Source organism: Geotrypetes seraphini, chromosome 9 (assembly GCF_902459505.1).
Source record: "Geotrypetes seraphini chromosome 9, aGeoSer1.1, whole genome shotgun sequence".
Taxonomy (NCBI): Eukaryota; Metazoa; Chordata; class Amphibia; order Gymnophiona; family Dermophiidae; genus Geotrypetes; species Geotrypetes seraphini.
Window position 1 is genome coordinate 36,201,994 of NC_047092.1, and position 18,888 is coordinate 36,220,881.

At 39.3% G+C, this 18,888-nt stretch overlaps 1 protein-coding gene across 1 annotated transcript in view; it reads left to right on the forward strand.

Moving 5' to 3' along the window:
• The window catches only part of ABCD2 (ATP binding cassette subfamily D member 2), a 91,803-nt gene that overhangs the window by 56,445 nt on the left and 16,470 nt on the right, over positions 1-18,888 (forward strand). The window contains exons 7-8 of the mRNA XM_033959419.1: positions 8,007-8,152; positions 16,519-16,603. Of these exons, the coding sequence (XP_033815310.1) occupies positions 8,007-8,152; positions 16,519-16,603 (231 nt within the window). The remainder of the gene's footprint in view (positions 1-8,006; positions 8,153-16,518; positions 16,604-18,888) is intronic.

An 18,888-nucleotide genomic window follows, 5' to 3' on the forward strand; every position in this document is an offset into this window, starting at 1 on the left:
ATTTAGACATAAAAATGATGGACCGAATATTAAAATGTGTTTAACTAGGCAGGAGAGGTTCCTGCCTGGTTAAACTGCACTAAGTGGGTCAGCCATTGATATTCTGTAGCACTTAACCAGGAAATGCTGCTGTATATCATCTCTAACTACCCATTTAAAAACCATTCTGAGTTCCCCTTGGAGAACAGTATAGAAAACTGAATAAATAAAATACTCCCCTCCCCCTATTTTCCCAATAAGATCCACTGTTCACTTTCCGCAGTTTTGAGGTGGAACATGTACTACTGGAACCTAACCTCTATTTTCCCATAGATTCAGCATTTCAATTCAACCCAATGTGGCAGAGAACACACCTTGACTATGGGGCTCATTTTCAAAACAGAAAAACATCCAAAAAATGGCATAAAGTGGCACTTGGACATTTCTCTCTCCAAAACGTCCAAGTCGCCATCTTTGAAACCAACTTTCTAGATATTTTACTAGGCTTTTTGTCTAGTACATTTAAATCTCAAGGGGGCATGTTATGGGCAGGATTTGGGTATGCTTAGCACTTGAACATTTTGTAGTGATGATGGAACATTTTACAAAACATCCAGGGCACAATTTGGACGTTTGGAGCTAGACCTTTTTTTTTTTTTTTTATAATTCTTTATTCATTTTCATATTTTACATGAAGTGTACAAAATATTGAGTTACAACTAATGAATACACAATATCACTTTTATATCTATTACATAATATTCTGAACAAATTTTTTTTATCCCCTCTCCCACCCCCCACCCTTCAAGTACTTTCCAATCACCTTATACTTATTGTATACCATATTATAACATGTTATGTAAAATTATTTTCACTACCCCTCTCCATGTGTGCCATAAAGAAGACAAGAAAAAGAAGAAAAGAAGAAGATAAATCCTATTATTCATTCAGTACAATACTTTGTCAATGGCCCCCATATTTTTATAAATTTAGGATATGTCCCTCTTTGTATTGCTATTACTCTTTCCATTTTGAATATATGACAAATTGTATTCCACCAAAATGTATAATTAAGGTTACTATGATTCTTCCAGTTATTGGTTATATGCTGAATGGCAACCCCTGTCATGACTAGTAAAAGCTTGTTATTTTCTGGTGAAATTTGACTTTTTTTTCTCATCATCATTCCAAATAACACTGTATCATATGATATTGCTACATGATTTTCCATCAATTTATTAATTTGTGGCCAAATTGCATTCCAAAAACTTAATGTAGGGACAATGATATAGTAAATGATTCAACGTCCCAGGTTCCAGATTACAGTGCCAGCATTTATTGGACTTAGAACTATCTAATTTTTGCAAACGTGTAGGGGTCCAAAAAGCTCTATGTAATAAAAAGAACCAAGTTTGTCTCATAGATGCTGACACTGTACATCTCATTCTCCAAGACCAAATTAGTGGCCATTGAGATGCAGTAATTTGATGCTTAATCTCAATGCTCCAAATGTCTCTTAGACCATTTTTTGGTTTTTTATTAAAATATCCAGATATTAATTTATACCACAATGCGGCTTGATGCCCTAGGAAGTCTGCTTGGAAGCATAAGAACTCTAAACTATATTGATTATTCAATGTTTTCCATTCAGGGAACCCAACCTGAATGGCCTGCTTCAATTGCAACCATTTAAAACTTTGTTTTTTACTAAGACCAAATCTATGTTGCAATTGTGAAAATTCCAGCAGTTTACCTTCCGAAATAACATCATTCAGAGATCTAATGCCTGCAATAATCCATTCCTTCCAAAGGATTTGAGCTCCGCCAATTTTAATCTTGGAGTTTATCCATAAAGACTGATTAGTTGACTTGTTTATTGGGACAGGTGTTAATTTACTAATAAATCTCAACGTTTTCCAAGTATCCATTAATATCCTATTTTCTCTGTATCTTCTAGGCATGTTGATACTTGGAAGATGAACTAAATTTAGGGGAAACATAAGGCGCCATTCCAAATATAACCAATCCGGTGCATTATCTATCAGTTCTGGGAGGATCCAATACATACCCTGACGTAAAATATAGGCTTGATGGTACCTATAAAAATTTGGAAAATTTACCCCTCCCTCCTTAATTGATTTTTGCAAAGATACCAAAGCTATTCTATGCGTTTTATCAAGCCAAAGAAATTTCGTTAAAATGCTATTAAGCTTTTTATAAAAGGACCCCTGAAAATAAATAGGTATCATACTCATTTTAATAGTTTGAACTCTCCCCCACCAAGAAAGATGTAACGGATTCCATTGCTCACATAACTCTGTAACTCTTTTCAATACAAATTTTTCATTTTCTTTTACTGTATCTTCAATTGTATTTTTAACTTGAATGCCAAGATATTTAAATCCTTCTTCTTTCCATATGAACGGAAAAGCGACAAATAATCCTTTTACCCAATGAACATTTAAAGGTATAAGTTCAGACTTACTCCAATTAATTTTATAACCTGAAAATTTGCCAAACATATCAATTAATTCCAATAGACAAGATAAGGTAGACTCTGGATTCCTCAAATAAAGTAAAATATCATCCGCATAAGCCGAAATTTTATATTCCATATCAGAATATGGAATACCCTGTATCCCCCTTGCTTGCTGTATTGCTAACAATAAGGGTTCTAATACAACATCAAATAACAAAGGAGATAAAGGACAACCTTGTCTAACTCCCCTCTGCAATTGAAAACCATCAGATATCATATTATTAATATTTAATCTTGCAATCGGGAAGCTATACAATGTTTTTACTATTTGTATAAATCCAGAACCTATACCAAACCATTCTAAAGCCTGATACATAAAATTCCATTCTACCCTATCAAACGCTTTTTCTGCATCCAAGGAAACTGTAAAAGCCGGTTCATCCATTTTTTTTGATAAATTTAACATATGAAACAATAATCTAGAGTTATTAGAGGAATGTCTTTTAGCAACGAAACCCGTCTGATGCGTGTCTATAATATGTGGGAGAGCTTTGGCTAATCTCAAAGCCAAAATTTTCGCCAAAAGTTTATTATCCACATTTATTAAAGATATAGGCCTGTAGTCTGAAACCAAAGTAGGATCTTTATTTGGCTTAGGCAAAACAATTACTATTGATTCAGCCATAGTACCTTTAATATCACCTTTTATAAGTTGTGTCTGATATAAATTTAGTAAATATGGGGAAAGGACATTTTGAAATGTTTTATAAAATTCTACTGTATAACCATCACCACCTGGAGCGGATCCAACTAAGAGATCTCAACGCTGTTTCTAATTCTTTTAATGATATAGGTTCATCTAAACTCCGTTTTATATGATCAGGAACCTTAGGTCCAATAATTAAATCTAAAAAATTTTTACCATCTTTTTGCCTCTCCAAATAAGGCTCGGAAGAATACAGGTCCTTATAAAATTTTAGAAATTGCTTTAAAATTATATCCGTTTGATTGGTTATTATACCATTATCATCTTTTATCCCATTAATGTTAGTTCTTCTTTTTTTTGCTTTAAGATAATTTGCCAATAATCTTCCCGCCTTATTAGAATTTCCATAATACATTGTCTGTTTGGAAAACAAGTCTCTTCTTATAATTTTTGAAGCTAATTCGTTATATTTACCTTTTGCTTTCAAAAGAACTTATAATACATCATGTTCCCATTTGCTTACCAATTTAGTTTCTAGTATTTTAATTTCTTTTTCTAACTCTATATACTGTTTTTTAATCTGTTTCCTAACAAAAGCCGAATATGATATAATATGACCTCTCATAGTCGCTTTAAAAGCGTCCCATACATTTTCAATAGATGTATCTTCCACTAAATTAATTTGAAAGAAATCACTAATTTGTGTTTTAAAATTTTCCAAAAATTTTTCATCCACAAGCAATGCATTATCAAATCTCCAAAGAGGTCTTCTATTTTCTAATTGATCTAATTGTAAATCTATCCATACTCCCGCATGATCCGAAATGATAATGGGATCAATGGAAGCCTTAATCACTTGCTGCACCTTATGTGATGAAATAAAAATATAATCTATTCTTGAAAATGATTTATGAACCTGTGAACAAAATGAAAATTCCTGATCATTAAAATGAAGAATACGCCATATATCCTTCAAATCACATGATTGAACCAAATTATCTAAACCTAAAGATTTTATACTTTTACCTGTTTTTTTATCCATTAATGGATCCATTACAGCATTAAAATCTCCAGCCACCACTAAATTAGAAGCAGCCAGTGGTAACAACATACTCTGCAATTTTTTAAAGAATTCTGATTGATTCAAATTAGGGGCATATATATTGAACAACGTCAGGGCATTATTTCCCATACTTATATCAACATGTAGCCATCTTCCATATGGGTCCGAATTTACTATCTTAAAATTGGCCATACACTTTTTATTTATAAGAACTGCTACTCCTGCTTTTTTACCCTCTGCTGGAGCAAAAAAACATTCTTTCACCCACCCACCCGTTAGTTTCTGTGATTCCTTTATATTAAGATGGGTCTCCTGCAGACAATAAATATCCGCGTTTTGCTTCTTTAAAAATGATAATACCTTTTTCCTTTTGATTACATGATTCAGGCCATTGACATTATAGAAAATATCTTAAAAGACATAATATATTTTATACTCCTTATCATAATCTTCCTCTTCCCTTCTTCCATAACTAAGATCTAAAAAACTTCTCCCCATGGCACACATTCTTACCTCCAAATTACCCAATCCCTTATTAATCTTTTCCTTAATCATCCTAGTAATATCTTTAATACCCACCTTCTTCCCACCCCTCCCTCCCCAATATAATGACTGCTTAAGGACACACATTGGACAGTAATCCCAACTTCCCCCCTCCCCCCTAGGCAACCAATATTTATTAATAACCCCTTTATCCTTTATTGAGCAAACTCACTACCTCTCCACAATATATCTAATTATATCTCTCTTCTAATCATAAAACCTTTTTTCTTTTTTTTTTTTCCATTTTAAAGTAATTAATTTCTCTATCTATTATTTAACCTTTAGTCACATAACCATATTTATTTCCTAACATTCCATTAATGCATTTTTATCATTTCACCAATCTCTAATTCGTTCCCCCAACATTTTATTTCATTCAAGAAATTCTATCATAGTCATATATTTAATAAAAAGTATCATTTTCCTATATCTTACATTATCTAATCCATCTTCTCCTATCCTCTTTTAAATATCCAACAACAAATATCCATCTCTTCATATATTTCTGTTAAAAAAAAACAAACTTCAATTTTATAAGTTTTTATCCTCTATTTGTATTTAAACATTTGTATTTCATTTTCAAAATAATTTTTTCCCCCCTTTTTATATTTCCTCTTCTCCAAATTAAATCCAATCTTTTTAAAACTATATTATAACAACATCAATCTTTACATTCCTTCAGCTACCAATAAATTCTTATGTATCTTTCTTTTATATTATTCATTTTCCTTTCCTTTACTTGCATTTAAATATCATATAACTTGTCCTTTCTATCATTAGTCCATTCTGCAATCTTTTCCTTATTGACCTTTCATTCTTTACTTTCTCCTTTTCTGACTTATTAAATAAACTGAACTTTCATATTTATTTCTTATCTCCACCATCCACTCTTAAAGACTTTTGACTGCCAATTGTCATTCATTTTTTTTTTTATACTATCCTTTTAGTCTATCAGTCCTGCTTTCTTCTTCTTCACATCTATTTATTTTTCTATTCAGTCTTCACTTTTCCTTTTGTGTTAATTTGTCCAGTCCTTTAATCCTTCTTGTTCATTCTTTACTCCAACCATCCATCTTTCAGTCTCCTAAAAGTTCAGTCTAATAACTTCACTTTAATGTCTTTCCAGTCTATCCTTCTTTCTTCTTTCTTCTTTACATTCTTTTATTTTCTTTTTCACTTGTCCATTTTTATTTCCTGTTCTTTGTTGCATATTCTTCTTTTTCCAACAAACTAAAGTCCCATAGTTCTTTATATTTAATTTTTTGTTCAATATCCACCAATCCAGTCTTAGTATTTATCCCTTCATTTCAACACCCATTGTGCTAAAATGACATAGGTTCTGATTTTGAAAGAAAGGTCTTTAGTTTTACGGATCAACAAAATACAAAGATTTATCCCCACAAGATACCCTCATTTTTGCTGGGTAATATAACCCATACTTATATCCTTTTTCCTTTAATTGAGATCTCAGATCAAGGAATTTCTTCCTAATATTTGCTGTATTTTTAGCAAAGTCTGGTAAAAACCATATTTTGGATCCTTTATAGTTTAAGTTTTTATCTTTTTTGGCAGCATTTAAAATTTCTATTGCTTGCTGGTATCTTAACATCTTGAATATTAATGGTCTTGGTCTCCCTTGATTTTCCAGACTCTTTATTGGAATCCTGTGTGCCCGTTCTATTTCCAAAGGCTGTTTGAAATCCAACTGCAATAATCTAGGAATTAAATTTTCTAAAAACTGTATTGCATTTTTCCTTTCCAAATTTTCCTGTATTCCAAAAAGTTTTATATTCTTTCTTCTTCCACGGTTTTCGTAATCTTCCAGCTGACTTTTCAATTGAATTATTTCCAAACTGTCATTTTTGCATCTTTTTCCTTCACATTCTAAGCTCTCCATTTTAACTTCTAACTCTGTTGTTCTTTTATTAGCTACTTCCATTTGTCTGTGTATATTCAGGATTTCTTCCTTCAGTTCTGCCATATTACTCACAGTCTCTGTCAGCATTTGTTTGATTTGCCTCAGTTCCCCCATAACTTCAGCTTTGCTTAACTCCTCTGATACATCAGCAGGAAGCGGAACCTTATTCGGGGTAATTTGATCCTGCTTCTGCCTTTTCACAGCCCCTCCGGTTTCACTCTTACTCTATCGGGTGCTCGCCATGCTCCCGCTGTCCTCTCCGATGTTTTCAGCCGAAAACAGTTTAAAAGGAAATCTTTATTTATTCAACGGTTGTCCAGGTAAGAGGAGCGCTGCGATCACACGACCATTTTGTGTGCACGCTAAGCCACGCCCCCCGCTAGACCTTTTTAAAAAATGAATAAGGGCCAAAAAGGTTCCCAAACTGACCAAATGACCACTGGAGGGATTAAGACATGGCCTCCTTCAGTGGTCACTGACCCCCTCCCACCCACCCCAAAGATATGAAAGAAACAGCACCTTCCAGCCTGTATTACAGCTTCAGATGGCCACACAAATACATTTCAGCAGAGCAGAGGGGCTGATTTTTGGCTGGGTTTTGGAGGGCTTACCATATAAGCAGGTTACAGTGAGATCTGTACCTGGGACTTTTTACGTGACATTCACTGCAGTACCCCCCTAGAGTGCCCTTCTGCTCTGCTTAGATGTCTGTGTGACCAATTTGCTAAGAATGCTGGCTTCTTGTATGTCCCAATAGCTTGTTTTTTTGTGGTTTTTGCTTGGATGTTTTCATATTTGAAAATAACCAAAAAAGATAGATGCACTAAAGGCCAAAATATGTAGATAGATCATTTTCGAAAAAAAAGATCAAGTGCTTTCAAAAATGGGCATTTTCTCTACTGGATTTTTGAATGTCTTTACCAAAACGTCTAAACTCAAGACTTAAACATCCTATCGAAAATGTCCCTCCACAGGTACACTCATACCTGCTCCAAAACTTCTGTAAATGAAGGTGTGTATTTTGTGCATGTACACACATAGATTAAGATATGTCATAATCTATATGCTAACTCAGCCCAAACTCTTCCCCATACACACCCACCAGCAAAATAAGTGCTACTTACTGCGATTGGTAGTTTATAAGAATGCCCCAATGTTACTTTATCAGATTGCATCCACAAATATTAATTTTAGAGGTATGGTTTTTAATATGTGGTTCTGAAAGAATCATAGATTGTAGAAAAGCAGTTATATAATATGATAAGAAAAAAAAACCTGTTTGCAAAGTTATCAACCTTAATATTTTGTTGGTTTAAAGGCCCTATATGTCCATTGGAACACTGAGAGATCAAGTCATTTATCCAGACTCTGTGGAAGAGATGCATGAGAAAGGGTATCAAGACCAGGATCTGGAATGCATTCTACACATTGTCCATCTAAATCACATAGTGCAAAGGGAAGGAGGTAAGAGTCAAGAAAAACATTTATTACAATATTATTTTGTCATAAAGGAGGCAATTCTATAAACAGGGTGCCACCAGTGAGACACCCTAATAATGGGGGAAGGGAGCCTTTTCTATAAGGGCACTTATGCACAATCATTTAATCTGTCTTCTATCAGCTCGGGTGTTTCAGTGAGATTTTTTTTTTGTTTTTGGGGAGGGTTAGTTTTTTATTTCATTGGATGTCCCCTGATGCAGGCATTTCACACCAAAACACAGCCTGTGTTGGGTCCAACAATAAACACCTTGATTGTCCCAGTCCCTGGAGGTCTTTGGTGCTGTTCTCTTTGACTTCCGCGGCTGGCGTCATGGTTGTTGCTGTTTCCGGGTCTCGCCGTGTCTGGGTAGGTAGAACTGACATTTCATCCATCATGCTGTGGCTTTCTTCAGGGTATGCTGTGAGATCTGCAGTTTGTCTTTATATATAGTGGGTTCACTGACCTGATGGAGAACAGGGAGGTCTGTTGATCATGAATTTGAATTTTGGCAGGAATGTCCGTTGAACCCAATTTTAAATTCTGGCGGGGAAGTCTATAGTCACATTTTTAGAATTCTGACAGACAAACCAAGATGGGGTGGAAACTTATAGATGGAGGGAGAAGGCGTTTGTCTTCGGCCGCAGTCCTTTTTACACTGAATTTCTTTTGGATGGGCAGTTGCCATGCTTTGGTCTGGGCTTCCAAACATCCCTTTATCCTCTGTTGTTCCCAGCAATCTCCACCACCTTATTTCTCCTTCCACACACTCTATTGGCCTCTGCTTTTCCCACCAGCTGTCTTGTCTCCTCCAGCTCATCTCCCCTTCCACATATCTCCTTTACCTATGTTGTCCCCAGCTCTTCCTCCCTAATCTGCTACTCCTCATTTCCATTTCCACTTCCATACATTATCTGTTGTCCCAAATCTTCCTGCCAACCCCTTGCTTCCTCCAACATCTCCCTCACCATATATGCCCTGTTTATCCACTGCCTTCTCTCCCATTTTTCTTTAGCCCCTTTGTCCCCCGGTAAGTACCTTTCTCAGCATCTCTCTCCAAACTCCATCTCTTCCAGCACTATTGCTGTTGGATGACATTGCTCTCTGTGGTTCAAATGCAGACAGTACTGCAGCTTTCCTGCAGCTCTTGCAATGTGTGATCAGCATAGTCCTCGAGATCCTATGCTATGTTCAAAGCCTCAAGAGAACAGTAGGGGACTTCAGTTCCATGCTGACAGCATTCTGGAAGAGCTGCCCGATTCAGGAAGGCCATGGCAGCAACTGTATTTGAACCATGGCTCCCCCTTCCCCGGTTTGAACTAAATTCTGCACATCATAAGTTACATTCTGCAATGTGCAATTGTGCAGAATTTCCCCAGGAGTAATATTTCTCTTAAAAGAGTGCATCAATAATTCCTGCAGCAAAGAGTGGTTTCTCAATCAATACCTGATGAAATATGCCTGGCCCTCTGCCTAAATACCACTTCTAATTCATGTGAGCTCTCCATATTTCAGATGTGTCAGTTTAATTTACATTCTTGGCATATATCAGTTGTATTGTTGGTGATGCAATGGAAGGAGAAAAAAGAATATGTATGTATAAAAAGAAATAATGAAAAATAGTTTGGCAGATGATATCAGCTTGGCATGAGATTAAAAGTGTGACTTCTTACCATAAGCATTTAATCCAGAAATAGCACACTGCAATAGGGTGTTGATTATTATACTGAAAATGGAAAGACTTGTGTTTTATGCTGTGTTGTTTTGTCTTTATGTTACAATTATATGCGCACAGTTGTATCTTGTCTAGAACTGTGGATCGATATGAATAATAAATATTTTTTAAAATAAATAAATACATCTCGGCATCAATGCAATCTAACATATTCTCACGCATATAACGCGCACACGGGTATAGCGCGCGGCAAACCGAAATATATGTAAAAAAAATTTTATATAGCGCGCACACGCGTATACCGCACATGCTGCTTGCCGCCTCGACTCTCCTGTCGCCGCCCTGACTCTCCTGTCACCGCCCCGACTCTCCTTTCCAGCCCTGCCCCGAGTCTCCTCTGGTCCCGATTCTCACTTTCCAGCCCTGCCCCGAGTCTCCTCTCGTCCCGACTCTCACTTTCCAGCCCTGCCCGTTGAAGTCTTGTCCCCCCTTGAAGTCCTGTCCCCCCTTGAAGTCCTGTCCCCACCCTGAAAGCCTGATGCCCCCCCCCGACGTCCGATTCATCACCCAGAAGGACCGCTTGCACCCCCCACCCCGAAGGACCGTTCGCACCTCCTCAGCCTCTCCCCCCCCCGCACGGAAAAGCTGTCTACCGTTGTTTCCCGATGCCAGTGAGTCCTGCTGCTTCCTCTGCTGGCGGTCCCGCCCCTTCTCTGAGCCCTGCACTGCGCTGCTTCCTCTGCCGCGGTCCCGCCCCTTGTCTGATGTCAGAGAAAGGGCGGGACTGCCGGCAGAGGAAGCAGCGCAGTGCAGGGCTCAGAGAAGGGGCGGGACCACCGGCAGAGGAAGCAGCAGGGCTCACTGGCATCGGGAAACAACGGTAGGCAGCTTCTCCATGCGGGGGGGAGGCTGGGGGGTGCGAGCGGTCCTTCGGGGTGGGGGTGTGAGCGGTCCTTTGGGGTGATGAATCAGACGTCGGGGGGAACTATGTAAAAAAAATTTGTACAACGTGCTCACGCATATAACGCGCATGGTTATACTCGGTTTGAAAAATCGTGTATAACGCGCGCGTTATATGCGTGAAAATACGGTAATCCTATTTTGCTCAATTGTGCATGTGTTTTTCTTTATGTTTTCTTACTGACAATCTCTATTTACTACTTTGTGGCCTTCCAGCATAAATAGTGGTCTATTTATTTATTAAAAAAATTAATCACACAAGTTTAACATTTAGGGCTCCTTTTACGAAGGTGCGCTAGGGGCTTAACGCGTGGAATAGTGCATGTTAAATAGCGTACGCTAGCCATTACCGCCTCCTTTTGAGCAGGTGGTAGATTTTTGGCTAGCACGCACTAATCCGGTGCGCGCGATAAAACCGCTAGCGCACCTTTGTAAAATCTGTTGCCTCTTAAGGCCTTTAATAATGAGAGATAGTCTAAGCTCTTAGAGGTCCTTTAACAAAGCTGTGGCAAAAAGTGGTCTTACGCCCTTACACAGGTCTTTCCCATGCACAAAGACCACTTTTGCAGAGGATGGAAAGAGGCCAATTTTCTATATTCCAATTTAGTGGCCATGTGCTAATGCTGCCATTAGCATAAGGTTATTAACAAAAATTTGTGTGTGTGAGCCTTTACCGTGGAGGGGCATAATCGAAAGGAACATCTAAGTCCATTTTCGTTCTAAGTCGCAAGTCGTCCAAAGTAAAAAACAGCCTAGGACACATTTTCGAAAAATACATCCAAAATTTTTTTTGTTTAGAAAATCGTCTAACTATACGTCCTGCCGATCTGATCGTCCAAGTCGCTAAATCGTCCATCTTTATACCACATTTTCATCCAACTTTTTGTCCAAGTCAAAAACACCTAGAACAAGCCCTGTTGGTCTGAACACCCAGACATAGCATCTAAACAGCGGGGTACCTTACAGGGTTCTGCTGTGAACTTCACAAAAAGGGTGCCATGTCTTCTCCTCACTACAGCTCCCTTATAGGTCATGGTGAGCGTCCCAAACCACCTCCAGAATCCCCTAGACCCACTTATCTACCAATAGCCCTTATGGCTGCAGGAGCCACTTATATACCAGTACAAAAGGGTTTTGGGGGTGTATAGGGGAGTATACATGTTTAAGTATCAATGCAGTGATTACAGGGGCTTATGGGCATGGGTCCTCCTCTCCATGGGTCCGTAACCCACCCCCAAGATGGCTTAAGCCGCCTCTGTGCTAGACGACTAGGCTTTCCTATGCCAGGCTGCCAGGTGATGATGGTCTGGAGGCTGAATTTTAAAGGTGTGATTACGATTTGTTTGGGGTTGGGGGGGTCGGTGATCACTGGGATAGTGTGTGTGGGTCTTTATTATGTGTTTGCAGTGCTTATCTGGTGACTTTAGGTGGGTTTTTGTGACTTAGACCATGTTTTAAATGGTCTAAGTCACAACGTCTAAGTTCCGTCGATCCTGGGCTGTATAACTTTCGGTTATACATGCTGTACGACTAAGTCTAAGCTGGCCCACGTCCCGCCCAACTCCCGCCCTCGACACTCCTCTTGAAACACCCCGTTTAGCTTTGGTCATTCAGCGGCACTATGAAGGCCTAGGTCGTTTAGAAATATGTCCAAAATCTGTTTTCATTATCGGCACTTGGACGTATTTTGACAATGTTCATCCAAGTGCCAACTTAGGCTGGTTTTTGGACGTTTTTCTCTTTCGATTATGAGCCCCCTAACCTATTTTGTAGGTGGTAAGGGCTCACATACTAATCCTGCGCTAATCAGTTAGCACAAAGTAGTACAGCTAAGCTAACTGATTAGTGTAGAAATAGCCACTCTCTGCCCCAGACATGCCTCCTCAGCTAAAAAATAGTTTCTTGTGAGTAAGTAGCACACGCATATGTGCCACTTACCACAGGACACTTCAACATACCTCACAGTGCACTATTTTAAGCTGCAGTAAGCCCGCATTAATACTTACCACAGCCTTTATTAGAGTGATAATATGCTGTTTGTTCTTTTAGGCTTCCACAGCTCACATCATGTTTGTTGCACATGTCTAGGTCTCACCACGTCTGAGTAGGTAGAAACATAGAAACATAGATGATGACGGCAGAAAAGGGCCACGTCCCAACAAGTCTGCCCACTCTAATGACCCACCCCCTAAATTCTTCCCTGAAGTGATCCCATATGCTTATCCCATTTTCTCTTGAAGTCCAGCGTGTTGCTGGCCTGAATTATCTGCAGTGGAAGACTATTCCAATGATCAACCACCCTCTCGGTGAAGAAGTACTTCCTGGTGTCACCATGAAATCTCCCACCCTTGAGTTTCAACGGATGACCTCTTGTCGCCGTAGGTCCTTTGAGAAAAAAAGATATCCTCTTCTACCTCAATAGGGCCCGTAAGATATTTGTACGTCTCAATCATATCTCCCCTCTCTCTACGCTCCTCGAGTGAGTATAGCTGCAACTTACCCAGCCTTTCCTCATACGGGAGATCCTTGAGTCCTGAAACGTTTCAGCCATCATGCTGTGACTTTCTTCAGGATATGCAGTGAAGTCTGCCGTTTATCTTTATATAATAGCAGGACCTCAAAACTGATTGGGGCTTGAGGTGATTGAGGCAGGAAAGTCTGTTGGTCATGAATTTGAATTTTAGTGGGGAAAGTCCTTTGGCCACAATTTTGAATTTTTATGTGGGAAAGTCTATTGGTCACACAATTTTAAATTCTAGCAGCAATGAGGCTGGAAATTAATTGGGTCAGTTCTGACTTGGGGGGAGGATTTTCTGAGGTCCTGTTCTAAAACTTTGAGATGTGGAAAGATGGCATTTGTCCTCGGCCTCAATACTTTTTGCGCTAAATTTCTTTTTGATGAGTGGTTGCCGTGCTTTGTTTAGAAAGAGCCCTTTGTCTCCATTGAAGTTATTGGGGTTCTTCCTATCTCTATTGCCTCTTTGATTCTTCTCGGCTACCAACAATTTTCTATCTTTAAGACTTTTGTGTCCTTATATCTAATCGTATGAGCAATCGCCTTGGCATGAAGAGCTATAGCTGATTTTTACGTGTTGTATAGCTTGTGGTGTCCCTTGTGCTCTTGCAGCCTTTTTTCTATAGTGTGTCCGGTTTTACCAATGTATAATTGGCTACAACTGCATGGAATTTCATACACTCCAGGGGTTTGGAGTAGAAGTAAGTGGTCTTTCACGTGTGTGAGTGTGAATGCAAGATTTTGTGGTGCACTGAAGGCTGTTTTGATGTTATTCTTCTTTAGCAGTTTTCCTATGTGATCTGTCACTCCTTGGACATAGGGGAGCACTACCAGTTTTTGCTGTGTCATGGCGTTGTCATCTAATGGTTGTTGGTGGTTGTTGATTTCACTGGTTGAGTTGTTCAGAAGTTTTAGGGCTTCAGAAAGAACCCTTCTGCTGTAGCTATTAGCAAAAAAAAAAAAGAGTCCCGTAGGGTGTCCTTTACTTTCTGAAGATTGTCCAGGTTACAAACACTTAATGCTCCATTCACTAGAGTATTTAGGACAGTGGTTCTTAACCTTGTTGGAGATACTGAACCCCACTTGTTGGAGATACTGAACCCTTCTTTATTGGAAAAATAAAATATGATTTTTACAAATTCAAAACATAGGGAAAAATAATATCAATTTTGAAAACAAAAAAGTTCTCCTATATTTCGAATAATAATAACATAATAATGAAATTTACTGCAAATCAGTGTGACTTCTGCTGTTGCCTCTCAGAGGGATTAAAATATTAAGATAGGTATCACACGACGTACCATCACAACAGTTACAATTCGACTACTGTGCGCATCAAATCCCCTGCAGCACAGATAGGCCAAGCGATGTTGCGTGATCACCTGCAGCCAATTATGGACAAGCGGGGCGTATCATCACGAATCATAAGCGCTTCGGTCACGTTCAATCATCTATCAGTTAAATCACAAATTTTGATCAGGAATTGATTGATGTATATAAGGCGTTAGTTACAGATTGATAGATCAAGAAACCGAGTACACGATCAGTCTTGATCAAAATCACTGAATAACTGATAGATGATTGAACTTGACTGAAGCGCTATATGAATCAGAGGTGTGTTTTGACCTCCGCGAAACCCGCGAGACTGACTCACCGAACCCCTGGGGTTCGGTCGAACCCAGGTTAAGAACCACTGATTTAGGATCTCTTTTGTATGGCTGGGTGCTGATGGGACTCTGCATGCAGATAACAGTTGGTATGGTGGGTTTTCATTATACGGTGTACCCCTGTCTGCTTTCTGATCATTACATCCAGAAAGGGAAGGCATCCATGGGTCTCAGTCTCCATGATGAATTTCATGTTGGGATGACCACTATTGAGATGGTTTAGAAATTCACAGAAGTTTATCTATCCATGGGGTCAAATGATGAAAGTGTCATCTACATAGCGGATCCACAATTTGAGTTTGAGCTTGGCACTCTCTAGTAGGGCAGATTTGAGAGATTCCATGAATATATTGGCTACCACTAGGGAGAGAGGGAAGCCCATTACTATGCCTTCTGTTTGGGTATAATACTGTTCCTGGTACTGAATGTTGTCATTAATGTGGAGGACCCACTATATACAAAGATAAACTGCAGATATCACAGTATACCCTGAAGAATGCCACAGCATGATGACTGAAATGTCGTCTCTACCTACCCAGATGCGGTGAAACCCAGACAAGTGCAACAATCATAATATGCTGTTGTTCCCCAGAGATCAGCTGTATTATAGTTTTCAATAGGTGGACTTTCAAATTATTTCTTTTCAGGCATGTCATAAATATTGCATTTTCCTATCCGTTCAATGTAAGGTTACAAAGATGATGATTTGTTTTGGACACATCCATTAGCCAGTGGCCCTTCAAATTCATTTTTACAGTAGTATGTTCATGTCTATGGTTAAATTCAGTACAGTTTGATATACAATTAAGTCAATCTGTATTTGTTTTTGAAGGTAAGAAATGGCCCTTGTACAGTATGCACCAAAATGGAGAGTAAACCATTTAATCCAACATGTACAGAGAATTATTAAACATATAAAAAGGACCTCATACACCCAGACACTAGTTTTCTATTTGGGGTAGTGTGTTTCATCATTGCTCCTATAAAAATATATCTGTATTTTTGTGCCATTTTTTAAATTTCATTTTAACTTTATTTTTTCTATTCTGCGTACCAAAAAAGAGCAGCTATTGTGCGTATTTTTTTCTATTCTGCGTGCCAAGAAAGGGCAGCTATTATGTGTGTTTAAAAAAAGAGCAGAAAAGACTGAAAGGAGCACTTAGCTTAATACACCCGATGGTGACTCAGCTGTTTTCACGTTGTCGTTTCCTCAGTCAGTGTTTCTTTGTTAGTATTTGTTCCACACGTTCTCAAATGCAGCGGTCCACCAGATCATTTTTTTGTACATGGCCGAGTCACAGCCAAGGTCCTTTATATGTGTTTAATAATTTTCTATACATGTTGAATTAAATGGTTTACTCTCCATATCCGTATCTCGATTACGTTTGAGTGAACACTTGCGCTCCTCTTTGATTTGAGGGGGGGGGGGGCGGGGTTCCTTGTACAGTATGTCCATTTTTAGAGTGAATATAAACATGCGGTGTTTCTAAATGGCTGTTAACTCATATGTGATATTTTTTTTGTAACCTTTGGAAGGGTGGGATGTTGTTTTGGACTGGAAGGATGTTTTGTCTGGAGGTGAAAAGCAGAGGATGGGAATGGCACGAATGTTTTATCACAAGTAAGTATGTGTCAGGTTCTTAATTTGAGTGTGCTGAAATGCTCTCTTTCAGGCTCTAAGTTAAAGTTTATTTAAAAACAAAACAACAACACAAAACAGATGTAAATATACAGATTATCTTCTTTGAAAGGGTCCAATATATCAGCAACTTCTCCTTAAGCTTGGGTTATAACACAGAGATCAGTAATAGTTGAAGTTTTCTTAGGGCTCCTTTTACAAAGCCGCGCTAGGGCCTCAATGCGTGGAATAGTGCCCGTTAAATTGCCGCACACGCTAGCCGCTACTGCCTCCTTTGGAGCAGGCGGTAGATTTCCGGCTAGTGTGCGCTATAGCGCACGCTAATCTGGTGCGTGCATTAAAACCGCTAGCGCGGCTTTGTTAAAGGAGCCCTTAGTTTTAGTCTAAGGTAATTCACAACAACAACAAAAAAAAAACAGGTACTCGGCAATCAGGTGAAACCCCAAATCCAACATCAGCTTTCACAGATCAATGTAGAGACCCCTGAGTCCCGAGACCATCCTGGTGGCCATCCGCTGAACCGATTCAATTCTGAGTACCGTAAAGATGTGCTCAGAATTGAATCGGTTCAGCGGATGGCCACCAGGATGGTCTCGGGGCTTAGGGGTCTCTCATACGAAGAAAGACTGAACAAATTGCAGCTCTACACTCTCGAAGAACGTAGGGAGAGGGGAGACATGATTGAGACATTTAAGTACATCACAAGACGTGTCGAGGTGGAAGATGATATTTTCTTTCTCAAAGGACCCTCAGCCACAAGAGGGCATCCGCTCAAACTCAGGGGAGAGAAATTTCATGCTTCCAGTCAAGGTGATGGAGGCCAGCAGCGTCCCAGACTTTAAGAATAAATGGGATACCTACGTGGGATCCCTACGAAGATGAAGATAAGGAATAGGATCACTAGGGTATAGACTTAAGGGGGTGGGTCAGTAGAGTGGGCAGACTTGATGGGCTGTAGCCCTTTTCTGCCGTCATCTTTCTATGTTTCTATGTATCTGGCTTCTAGAGCAAAACCAGGCTGCTTTTCAGTTGCAGTGAATAACTGCCTGCAACATTTGAGATAAGTAAATTTTGACGATACATTGAACAGTAATTCAAATGAACATAGTTTTAAGAGAAGACTCAGAGGAGAAGATTTTATAAAAAATGATATTAAAAGGAGGAAAGAATCATAATAAATATAAAAGAAATAGAATAAAAAAGGAAGGGGGAGCTTTTTCAGGATCAATGAATGAAACGTGGAACCTTGTCAGACTTAGCTGAGGTTTCCGAGATCCTTTTCCTCCCCTTTTATACACCGTATGCTTTGAACAATGGGATCTTTTTGTTATTTTGGAACAACTTTCCTGTCCCCAGCACCTTTTTTTTTCCCAGTCCTGAGCTCTTATTCTACACTTCTGGGATATGATCTCAGTCTCTGTTAGCAGACTTATTACAAGATCTCCTCTGCAGTGGCACAGCCTTGTGGTTCGGGTGCCCCCACAAGGGAGGCTTCCCACAGAGGAGACTTCCCTCCCCCTACTCTTTTGACTCAGGCCCTCTTCACAACTAAAGTGCCATTTGACTGGCTGGTGGGAATGCCCAATCTCTGCCAGCTGATGAAATACGTTGCTGGAAGTGCCCCAATATTGCCTCGGTAGGGAAGAAATCTGCAGCCTCTCTTCCAGATGCCGGCTTTGGCACTCCTTGTGCCAAACTGAGCATGCATGAGGAGTGCCAGTGGTGATGCCAGGAAGGGAGGCCACTGACTTCTCTGCTGAGGCAGCGCTGGGACAGTTCCGGCAGCAGATCTCATTGGCTGGCGAGTATTGTGCATCCCCCCCTCAGCAAAGGTAAGGACGATGGCAACAGTGGTGATGGTGGGGAAAAAGAAATGTGTTTTTCCCCTGAGTCCACCCCTAGGTCCCCTTACAAATCCAATGCTGGCTACACCCCTTTTCTTCAGTCACATTCGGCTTATTTTCATCAGCGCCCAGTACCGGCTGAGAGGACAAAGTACTAATCTTCTAGCTTGCCAAACTCTATTAATAACCCTTCAACAACCATACACAGGGGAGGGGAGCAGCTACATCAGCTCTTCAGACTGCCACCGTCACCTCATCATCATAAGCGCAAACAGAAAAGATCTAAGTATGAAAAAACATTTATTTTAATTCGCTTTTTACCCTAGCCTATTGTTTTTTTCCCTTTTATTGTGCTCTTTTTCTCACAATTGTAGTTCTCTCCTCTCTTCCCTACTGTTTGAAGTTAATCCATACGGCTTATTA